We start from the raw sequence: 10929 nt of genomic DNA on the forward strand, positions 1-10929 counted from the left end.
AATACTTTTATAATCCCAAAGGAAATTATGTAGACGTGACAGAAGCTTCTTTTTTTTTTTTAATTTTTATAAGTAAATTAGGAATCAAAGTGCTAGTTTATCATTTTGGCTGTAGAAATTTCACATTTAGATGAACTTGCATGATTTAGAGGTCATACTATGCCTCAGCGCTGAGGAATGGCTTGCGATTTCCATCATCTGTCAAACATGCTGGAGGCGCTGTTATAGTATGGGCGTATCGATGGTGTGACTGCTGACAGAAGCAGCAGGACGACTTCTGAAGTGTGCATGACTTCTGCTCAAATTCAGCCAAACGCTGCAAAACTGGTGCTTCATAAACAACCTACAAGCTTCTTAAGGGGGACAAACTGTAAGCTTATAAATGGGTTAGTCACAATTATTTAACTAAGCCGGATTTTTACTTGGTAACGGGCCTGCAGGGAGGAAATAAAGCATTTCATAACATCCAGCCAGGCTTCATGCAGTCGCCAACTGCAAATGAGGTTCATCGGAGCAGATTTTATAATTATCTTAGTTTATCTGATTGTCTTTGAGCCCATGGAAACTGATGGGCTGTTCACATTCATTTGTCTACTCACACATTTTAAGAGTGCATGATCAAAATGACTTCCGCGTCTTTCTTTTTTTTTTTGTACAACAATGGTTCAAAATTAGAGAGAAAACCATGATTTCACACACCAGTTACACAAAATTCTGACGGCATTGCAAAATCAACAAGTCTTCTGATCTTGTCACACGTTAATGGCCAGTGTGAGTTACGGGTTGAAGCCAGCATGTATCCTGTAGCGTCTGTAGGATTTGAGTTGAAGGAAACTGAACATTTATGGCTCTTATAGATGTTTCACCTCCTAACTGAAAGGCTTTTTCAGTTCTAAAGGCTAATGAGGAGTCTCGGGTATTCAGTATGTCTTCAGTGTGGTTTTTACCGTGGAGGCGGTCTTTAACTCACCCTGTAATCACGCGTCACTGCTACGTGAGTCAAGATATAAATTCTTTGAACTGCCTTCAATTGAAGCGGTTAAAACTACCGTGATGTGGATGATTGAGGACCTGCACAACTAGAAGTATGTTTTCAGCGCCTGACAAAAACACTGCAACAACCAGCACAGGCTTTTATCGCCTGACATATTTTCTATGCTCTCTGCTCCATAAAAGCATTCATTTGAATGACAGAAAAGTAAACCTGTTTGATTTAGCAGTGTTTAAACAAGCTCAACAGCAGCCAGAAAAGCAACATTTGAAACCCTATTTCTCCACTCCTGTTTAAAGTGGGGGGTTTTTCACATGCCCATCCTGCTCCTTCCAATATTTTCTGTCAAAATGTTTTTAAAGCCGCCTATACTGTGCAAATAAATGTGATAATAAGCGGCAGCATGAGACACGATAGCAAACACACTCACAAACATTATTGGACTGCTTTTTAAGGTTTTTGACCATTCTGGTTTGCTGCAACCATATAAAAAACTTATCTGAACAAAGGACTGAAGGTCATTTAACACCGAGAATGCTGCAAAAAAGCAACATAAAAGTCAGAAATTTCTTTATCCAAACTTGCTGGGTAATTTATATACACCGAACGTGTTGTGTTTTTTCAAAAAACACTGTGAGCAAAATGAAGTAGATGTCAAACAGAGGAGCTGAGATTCAAACTGAGATTCTGGGTTCATCAGATTGTCACGAGAAGGAAGCAGCAGGGAGAACTTGATGGTTTGATCCAGGAGTTAAAGCTGTGTCACAACTGCTTTCGTGCATATTTCAGGATGTCAGTGGGGCAGTTCGAGCTCTTGTTGGCAGAGTTGGGATTGGTGGAGGTAGAGGAATCTTTTCAGAGAGCCGACTGACCCAGAGCAGCGTCCAGCTGTGCATCTGACGTAAAATAGTATTACGTTACTATTAAGTATATCATTGCATATTCGGTACTGTGCTATGAGCATGCTTTTTGCCAAAAGCAGTGATCTGATTGAAAAATTGGAAAGATTGAGCTTGGTTCGAGAAAATAAATGTTCCAAACAAATTCCTCCAGATAAATTACACGGTCTGTCTCCTTAACTGTTTATTTTAAAATCCATTAAGGTGGTGTAACAGGCAAAAATTACATAAACACTGTTCCTCTCCAAATAAATTGTGGATATTCTAAAAAAAAAAAAAAAAAAAATATATATATATATATATATATATATATATATATATATATATATATATTTTTTTTTTTTTTTTTTTAATATATATATTTTTATATATATATAGCTTTTACAGTTAAACTGACACAATCCTTGTTAGTGGAAAATTATAAGACGACTACACATTTTACAAAAACAGTGACCAGAGCATGGCTGAACATGTGGGTGTGGCTTCTCCCTGATAACCCTTACTTTAAAGCCCTTTTAATTAAATAAATAATGTGTGTCTGCTTCACTGTGTGGATCTTGTGTGGAGCATCACCGCCTTTCCAGCCAGACCGGCCTCCACCCCTCCTTTGGGAACCACATACTTGGTGCCATCACTGGCTCTCTGAGGGTCCATCATCCTCAGCTGCCCATTGCTCTGAGCTACAGTGTCCAAACTCCACAGCTGGTAGCGCAAGCTTTTACCTTGCTTAGCGAGGATGTAAACATCTCTGAGCGCCGTGCTGCCGGCGGGACAAGATGAGCTGCTGTCGGCGGCGAGGTAGAGCCACGGCAGAGAGGGATCAGGCTGAACATGCTCTTTACTCACACTCCCCTGGTCCACACCGAGGAGAACGCCTGGAATGAATAAACTCTGTTACTGTGTGGTCTGATTAGTCAAACTAGGCACACTTTAAGGGAAATCCTACATAATAAACCCTGCCTTAGGTTGGGTTAGCTATTCATTCTTACCTGAAGCAACTGCCCAGTGCGCTCTGTGGCCACTACGCTGGCACGGCTCGTGGTTGTAATCCTCGTCATAGCTGTAAAAACTGTCAAGGAGTTTTGCTTTTCTCTTTAATCACAAATCCAAATCTACTGCTTTTCCTTCACAGCAACCCTTTCCCCATGGTTTGGTCCAGGATACGGGATGAGAACAGGCTGTCTCCCCCACAGGTGTGAGATGATGGCTGCAGCATTATTACCACTCAGACCCCCCGAAAGGAGCTTGGCCTTGCAGCCACACACCTCTTCTGCCAGCAGGGCCATATTGTCAGCTGACAAAATAAAAAGCTTAATGAGAACATAAAGAAATCAAAATTCACCAGCTTGAAACTGAATGTTTACTTGCTTGTGAAACATTAAATTAAATATGGCTGCAAAATGTGTCATAAAGTTCCAAATGTTTAATCACAGCCTCCACCTGTTTCTTTTGCGTTTTTTTTTTTGCTCCCAAATACAAACAGACCTGAAGAGTTCACACATTTTTATTTTATACCCGAGAACATTTCACCCTGAGTCGTGTATCCCCTGCTCAGAGCTGTCTGAACCACCGTCTCCATGTCGACACTCAGCCGCGGCTGCCGTAGGTAAGCAGCCATCCACAAAGCCACCAGACCACACCTACAAAGTTACCAGAAATAACACACTGAACAAATATGTCACCCACTCACGTAAAAGAAGTCAGGTAAACCAAATAACTAAAAACAATAAAATACTACAGAAGTTTAAAATTGTTGTGGAAACTGGCGTGCTATGCAACATACTTCTTAACCAAAAATAGATTGAGTTGTTGAGTGACAGGTATTACAGTGACACTTCACTTTAGTGACTTACTGTGGACCATCTTGAATGAGTGATGGCACGTAGGTGTTCGCCAGAATCCACTGCAGGTCCTTCCTGAAACTGAAGAACAAACAAATGGCACTGCATAACATGAAGGCATGGAGCTTGTTAACCGTTTATCTGCTGCACTTACACAAATGAAAAAGTTTTTTTCTCAGCCATGAATCAATTCTAAGCATTAGTTCCATATGTTGTGTCATATTATCTGCATCAAAACTGTAGCAGTTTACGGCATGTGAGTGTTTCCTATCCCCAACTGTTTCTAATCCCTGCTTTCTGATTCTTTTATAGTCACGTGTTAATCAACTGGCTGATAACTGTATTGGCTGCTAAGGTTTCAGGATACTTTGAGGAGTCAAATGCCAGCATTATAAAAAGCTTCTTTCACAGGACTATCATGTACAGTACTGTGCAAACGTCTTGAGCCACCCTTCATTTCATCCCGTTTTGCTATAAAATTTGAAATAGGTTGTCTTTGGATGATGACTGCTTTTCATTCAATTCAATGGAATTCAGTTTTATTTATACAGCACCAGATCACAACAACCGTCGCCTCAAGGTGCTTTATATTGTAAGGTAGACCCTACAATAATACATAAAGAGTAAAACTCAACAACCATACGACCCCCTATGAGCAGGCACTTTGGCAACAGTGGGAAGGAAAAACTCCCTTTTTAACAGGAAGAAGCCTCGAGCAGAACCAGGCTCAGGAAAGAGCCGCCATCTGCCGTGACCGGTTGGGATGAGGGGGGAGGGGAGGAAGACGGGACAAAAGACATGCCACGGAAGAGAGCCAGAGATAATTAATAAGTAATGATTCAACTCAGAGAGGTCTATTAACACATAGTGAGAGAGAAAGGTGACTAAAGAAGCACTCAGTGCATCATGGGAATCCCCCAGCAGCCTACACCTATTGCAGCACATAGTTAGTGCTGGATCAGGGTCACCTTTATTCCACTGACACTGTGTTTGGAATCATTGTCATGCTGAAAATGAATTTGTTGCCAGTTAGATGCTTTCCAGATGGTACTGATGGTGGATCAAAATGTGATGGTATTTTTCTGCATTTATAATTCCATCTCGTGTAATTCGGCATACCTCAGCCTTTTCTCCCTGTTTTCCTTCCTTAAGAACAGCTTCTTGAAAGACACACTTTCAGTGAGACCATTTCTGATGAGGCTTCAGTGAACAGTAGATGGATAAACTGAAAGGCCAGATCCATCTGATTCTGCTTCCAGTCTTTAATGGATTTCTTCTTATTTTACAAGGACATTTCTTCCAGATATTTTTCATCTGCTGAAGTTTTTTAGGCCTTTCACTTCTTTTGTCTTCTATTTTGCAATTTTCTCAAATATTTAAGAACACACTACACACCAAGCAAAAATACCATTTTATGTCTGCCAAATTGTATTACCTGACACTTTTTCATAGATTCAACTAAAGAAATGGGAACAAATTATGTTTTTATATAATAGGCTGCTAGTAACAAAGTGCCCAAAGATACAATTTAAAATAAGTACTTTTCCAAGTTGTCTGTAATGTGACTCACACTGACAACGGTTTGAGTTAGGTTCCCTTTTTTATGCTATGATTCATAGGTCAATATTAAGTTGCACAAAAAAGATTATTCCTCTGAATAAACGTCAAATGGGAGGACTGGACTGAGAATGAGTGGAAAAAGCAGCCAATGCCCAAAGAAAAACTTTTCAAAGACCTTCAGAAAGTCTGAAGAACTATTGTTAAAGACCAATTTAAAAAAAATGACAAGAAGGTCTCACTCTTGGCTCAGGACTTTTGCCCCAATCTTGACATTCAGTTTTATTGACTCCATGTCAGAGATATATTCAGGCAACTCTCTGTTCTTGGGGTTAAGCTACAATGCAATAATATCACAATATAATAGGATAATGCAACTTTGTAGCAAAGTTGTAGTAGTACTCAATACAAAACAACATAACCATCAGAGAAACACACTCTTTGTATACAGTCCATTGTGGTGTCTGTGCGTGTACTATTTTTAAACTTTTTAATTAAATAACAAATCTCTCACTTTACTACTGTCTTTCATCCTTCCTGTGAGATTCATTTTCATCACTGCAAGCTAGTTAAGGTCTCTCTTTACTTTAATTCATAATTACAGCCATTTAGGTATATTACAGTTATTTGTTATATTTTGTAACTTTGTAGCATTATTTCATTTAGTTTAGCTAGTTACTGTTCTTAACGTCTTGGAGCAGCTGTGATCACATAATTACCTGTGTGATTAATAAAGTATCCTGATTCTGATTGTGGGACACTTATCGACTCATAAGTTCATCCGTTCAGACATCTGACCAGGATGCCTCCAGGACAATACAGGAGAGGTATTTTGGGCCGGCCCAGGACACACTGAAGAGATTATATCTCTGAGATTTTCCCGAGCAAACCCACTGTCCCCTCAGGAGAGATGGAGGAAGATGAGAAGGAGGTCTGCTGCCCCCACCACCCACATAAGTGGCAGAAAATAGATGCATATATTGCTCTGTCAATACTTTATCTCACTGCTCACTGGTTCTGGATTATATAACTGTACATTCTGAGATGTGTCCTGGTCCGTGGGTTTTGTTATGTTTTAGGTTTTCTGGACTTTAGATTTCTTTTCACTGTTATTCCTTAAGATTTTTATTTTTAAGCTTTTTACTTGAATTCTGGTTTATATTGGTTATTAATAGGTAACTCTTTGTTTAGCCTAGCCTCCCCACGTGTCTTCTTGTATCTTGTAGTTAAGTTGTTGTCTCTGTGTTAGGTGTCCCTCTGTTACATTACTCACTTGGTGAATCCTTGCCTCTTATGTTTGGTTTTTAGTTCCTGTGTCTTTGATTAGTTTAAGCGCATGGTTGTGTTGTTTGTCCCTAAAAACATCATCAAAGATAAGTTACACAGTCATGGCTGATTATGCTGCACATGGATTTTTAATCAATAACCTGTATGGCTGTGCTGGCAGATGAAACATTTGAACTGCACAATGGATCCGCTTGATCAACTTGAGCATGACTGTGTGTGACAAATGTCTGCCAAGCATGTGAGCACTTAAAAATGTGCAGATTTATGTGCAGATTTATCAATTTTCCACACAAAGCGAAAACATTCATGATAAAAACCTGACCTGGTCTCCCTCTGACTGATCAGCAAGCAAGCCTCTGTGTGATCTCCCTCTACAGCACGTCTACTGCTGGCTATAGTCTGATACAGCTTCTTCTTTGGTGCTGACGTTTGAGGTGGTGTACATGGAGCAGGTGGAGGAGGTGGAGGCGGTGGAGGTGGCAGGGAGCATTCCATTGACATCTTCTTCTATCCTGAGGAATTCTGGACTAATAAAGTAGAAATTAGTTAGAAAACGGGGGCAAGCTGCAGCAAGCCAGTATAAACTGTAATTATAGAACCTGCAACTACCTGCCCAACTTCGACTTCTTCTTATAATAAGCTAATAACTAAACCTGTCAACATACAGGACCAAATGACGAACGTTATTCGATGTTGGAGACTATTTTAGTGCAAACTGGTGTGCAGAAATCATATACAAGTACTTGGTTTATGGTCTTTTGTACACTTACCCCACACCCACTTATCTAACTAGCAAAGCCAGCTAACGACACCCGGCTTGTCCCCATATTTGGCAGTACTACTCTCGCGCTGCGTCTTCTTCTTCTTTGTGTAGTCACTCCTCAGGAACATAGAAACATACCGCCCTCCAGTGCATCTAAATTATCTCAGTACCAACTGCAAAATTAATACATATGACTCTAACTGCTAGTTAAATATGAAGCTAAAGATAAATTATAAGAATTTAAAAAAGCGCTAAAATAACCCGGACTAAAATATGTGCCACACCATAATCTGAACTCTGAGAAGAATTGTATCAGAATGTCTGCCCCTATGTTATATTTTTAGCCAAAACTGTGACACAAAATGTTATGTTGCCACAATGATTGGAAACAGCTACAACAGGAAAAAAAAAATAATAATAAAATGGGACACGGATGTTAAACATCGGAAGTTACGCTTGCACTGTTATCGCGAGAACAGAAAACGGGATTTGTGAAGACCGGGTTTTCATTCATCAGGTAGGAACGTCAAGCTAAAGACTTGAATCGTTAATTTTCTTATAAAGAAACACTTCTTCCGCGCTTTCATGTACTTAAATAATGCATTTGAGCTTTTTGTGACGATCTTAAGTATTTGGGTGATTAGTATATACATGTAAAACACCAAACAAGGTGTTAATTTGTAGTAGATAGCTTGCAGGCTAACCCTCCCCGTCACGTTTGGTGAGTGTTTGCTAACGGTCGCTAGCTAGTTAGCTACTTAGCATCTAATCTAAACTGTGCCTCAGACTGTCTCTAAAGATACAAACGTTCATCAAACGCTCATCAGCAGATTAAAGGATGGCCACCCCGGATGTCCGGCTAAATCATACTATCTACATCAACAACCTGAATGAGAAGATCAAGAAAGATGGTGAGGTTTGCACGTTGAAATCTCTTTCCGTTTAAATAAGCACAACCAGAGTAATCATTTTATGTTTTGTGGGGTGTGTGTGTGTGTGTGTGTGTGTGTGTGTGTGTGTGTGTGTGTGTGTGTGTGTGTTTTGTTTTTTTACTGCAGAGCTGAAAAAGTCGCTGTACGCCATCTTCTCACAGTTCGGACAGATTTTGGATATCCTGGTGGCACGAAACATAAAGATGAAGGGTCAGGCCTTTGTTATCTTCAAAGAGATTAACAGCGCCTCCAATGCGCTGAGATCCATGCAGGGCTTCCCCTTCTATGATAAACCGATGGTAGGGTAACTAAACACTGAATATCACACAACTGCTGCTTACCATAGTTTGTGTGTCACATGTGATCTTTCTGTTTGGTCCTGCAGCGCATACAGTATTCAAAGACTGACTCTGACATCATAGCTAAAATGAAGGGGACTTACGTAGAGCGTGACCGCAAAAAAGAGAAGAAGAAGATCAAAGGACCCGATGGCACTGGACCAAAGAAGGGTGTAGCTGGTGCAGCCATGGTCGCTGGTGTGCCTGCCGCTATGCCTGTAAGTGGAGCCAGAGCTGTTTTATTGGTTATTTTGGCAACTATCATGTGTTCACAAGGAGCTCTGAGCCAAAGTGTGGGCAGAGACACAAAGTATAAAAACCCTGAGATTTCGAACTTTAATATGTTGGAAAATTCTTGGTTATTTTGTTCTATAGAGTAGATGTTTTATAGTAGATTCCTACTGTTTCCTGGATCACAGAATACCCTAAAGAAAGGCCACAGTTTGTCAGGTGTGTTTCTGAGACATTAATGAGCAACATGGGGGCTCCACAGGGGACTGTCCTGGGTCCATGGCTTTCTACATTGCATACAGCAGACTTCGATATATAGATACAGAAAATCATTCTCTACAAATGGCAGATGAGCTGTGTCAAACATATGAATTTCCGTTTGTTATCAATGAAGTTGTTCTTATGGCTAAAACATGTTTTCAGCTCAAGTTGCAGAACAAAAAACATGATACTGAATTGGGATGAACCTTTTAGGAACAATATTAATAAATAAGGAAACAAAAGCAAAGGGAGAAAGTTTCTCCTGCATTTAGAACAGTTTGTGTGATTGAAAACTGACCCTATTTTCATTGACAAATGTAAATAGTAGCACACACATCTCAGAAGAGGAAAATGGACATCGGGTTTTCTATTAACAAGCTCTTCACTCTTTAGGGAATGCCTCCAATGAGCCAGGCTCCCCGTATGATGCACATGCCTGGCCAGCCACCTTACATGCCCCCTCCAGGCATGATGCCACCTCCAGGGATGGCACCTGGCCAGATGCCCCCTGGTGCCATTCCTCCTGGTCAGATGATGCCTGGGCAGATGCCTGGACAAATGCCCCAGCAGGTAGTGTTTTGTCACAGAGCATGTTGTGTCTTCATTTAATTTAATAAATTGATATTTTTCTGGTTGATTGATTCTGATATCCAATGTGTACTCGTAGGTTGCAGAAAATCCCCCCAATCACATCCTCTTCCTCACCAACTTGCCGGAGGAGACCAACGAGCTCATGCTGTCCATGCTCTTCAACCAGTCAGTAGCAAACCCATTCTCTAGATCTAGTTTTGCACGCTTGTGTCTGTTATAGGCTGAGCCTAACTGTTGGTGTGTGCGTTTTAGGTTCCCAGGTTTCAAAGAGGTGCGTCTGGTCCCCGGACGCCACGACATCGCATTTGTGGAGTTTGAGAACGAGGTGCAGGCCGGAGCTGCACGAGATGCACTACAAGGCTTCAAGATCACACAGACGAATGCAATGAAGATTTCATTCGCTAAGAAATAAGCTCTCAGGAAGGGTGGTCTTTGTTTTTTAAACTTGCAGTAAATCTGACTGTGATTTATTCTTAGAAATTGACTTTCAGGGTTGCACGTAAGTATGTGTCAAGCTGGTGTCTTTTTTTTTTTTCTTTTTTTTTTAGCTTTACATCAAAATCCACAAGCAGCTTGATATGTCTTCTATATTTGTCATAAAGCATTGCACCCAGAGTCTGGTTTACCAGACATTGTACCTGGAGCTTTTCTTTTTCTTTTTATAAATAAAACTGTTCTAAGAATGTGCTGCTCTTCATTTAAGCTGCAGTTTTAGCTTTCCGCCAATAGGCGATGCTTTCTCTCCTCTTGTGTTAAACATTTTCTCTCAAGTCCCTGTAGTCAAAAGGATCTCATGTTTAAACAACTTCAGCTGCACAACATGTAGAAGGAGAAACCAGCATTGAGAAAACCCTGTGTTTTTTTTTTTTGTTTTGTTTTTTTTAAAGAATACCAATGCTGTGTGCTGCAGTCTGAATTTAGACCGCATCTGCAGAAAATTTAGTTCTTTGGAGTCTTCTGATTATTACAAAACATGGAAACTTTATGGGACTCCATATAATTCACCGTAGCCATCCTACTTGTAAAATAAATGCACTGGAATCTCATTTAGTTTGTGCTTTGAAGTAGAACCTAGATCTCTGAAGCCACTTTCTCTCCCTGTATTTGGCATTAATCATTGGTATATTATTTAATGGATGGCTGGTGTTGCATTGTTGCAGCGTTTCGTCATCTGCTCCCCCAACAAATGCTCGCACGCTATTACACCTCCAAAACTGCAGTGTTCGTGTTGAGACTGG

General features: G+C 40.4%; 2 protein-coding genes across 10 annotated transcripts; one reads left to right on the forward strand and one right to left on the reverse strand.

Moving 5' to 3' along the window:
• Positions 1–77: 77 nt before the first annotated feature.
• Positions 78–7802, reverse strand: actmap (actin maturation protease). 6 transcript variants are annotated; one of them, XM_085243533.1, is made up of 9 exons: positions 7346–7802; positions 7185–7228; positions 6898–7102; positions 3744–3812; positions 3406–3530; positions 3055–3184; positions 2880–2950; positions 2613–2765; positions 78–1887 (listed from the first exon to the last, which is right to left on the reverse strand). In XM_085243533.1, the coding sequence occupies exons 3-9, from the start codon at positions 7074–7076 to the stop codon at positions 1847–1849; spliced, it is 768 nt and encodes a 255-aa protein (XP_085099659.1). In that variant the 5' UTR covers positions 7077–7102; positions 7185–7228; positions 7346–7802; the 3' UTR covers positions 78–1846. The 6 variants fall into 6 exon arrangements, with proteins under 6 accessions (XP_085099659.1, XP_085099658.1, XP_085099656.1 ...); XM_085243532.1 differs by lacking the exon at positions 78–1887 and having other exon boundaries at positions 2273–2765; positions 3421–3530; positions 7346–7800; XM_085243530.1 differs by lacking the exon at positions 78–1887 and having other exon boundaries at positions 2273–2765; positions 6898–7097; positions 7346–7798.
• Positions 7792–10374, forward strand: snrpa (small nuclear ribonucleoprotein polypeptide A). Of its 4 annotated transcripts, none has more exons than XM_085243536.1 (7): positions 7792–7855; positions 8166–8249; positions 8397–8569; positions 8656–8826; positions 9494–9670; positions 9768–9856; positions 9944–10374. In XM_085243536.1, the coding sequence occupies exons 2-7, from the start codon at positions 8177–8179 to the stop codon at positions 10101–10103; spliced, it is 843 nt and encodes a 280-aa protein (XP_085099662.1). In that variant the 5' UTR covers positions 7792–7855; positions 8166–8176; the 3' UTR covers positions 10104–10374. The 4 variants fall into 4 exon arrangements, with proteins under 4 accessions (XP_085099662.1, XP_085099663.1, XP_085099664.1 ...); XM_085243537.1 differs by having other exon boundaries at positions 7809–7855; positions 8169–8249; XM_085243538.1 differs by lacking the exon at positions 7792–7855 and adding an exon at positions 7862–8059.
• Positions 10375–10929: the final 555 nt, after the last annotated feature.

Source organism: Mchenga conophoros, linkage group LG14, assembly GCF_057382185.1.
Source record: "Mchenga conophoros isolate Kocher_MC1m ecotype Shallow Benthic linkage group LG14, M_conophoros_male_GT1.1, whole genome shotgun sequence".
NCBI lineage: Eukaryota > Metazoa > Chordata > Actinopteri > Cichliformes > Cichlidae > Mchenga > Mchenga conophoros.

Excerpts from the sequence above, each read along its gene's own strand:
- actmap (XM_085243531.1), bottom strand. The coding sequence starts at position 7,076 with ATGTCAATGGAATGCTCCCTGCCACCTCCACCGCCTCCACCTCCTCCA. Across the intron at positions 3,531-3,743 it reads CTCATTCAAGATGGTCCACA|GTGTGGTCTGGTGGCTTTGT; the intron begins GTAAGTCACTAA and ends GTAACTTTGTAG. Across the intron at positions 3,185-3,405 it reads TCAGGGTGAAATGTTCTCGG|CTGACAATATGGCCCTGCTG; the intron begins GTATAAAATAAA and ends TTATTTTGTCAG.
- snrpa (XM_085243536.1), top strand. The coding sequence starts at position 8,177 with ATGGCCACCCCGGATGTCCGGCTAAATCATACTATCTACATCAACAAC. Across the intron at positions 8,827-9,493 it reads GTGTGCCTGCCGCTATGCCT|GGAATGCCTCCAATGAGCCA; the intron begins GTAAGTGGAGCC and ends TTCACTCTTTAG. Across the intron at positions 9,857-9,943 it reads CTGTCCATGCTCTTCAACCA|GTTCCCAGGTTTCAAAGAGG; the intron begins GTCAGTAGCAAA and ends TGTGCGTTTTAG.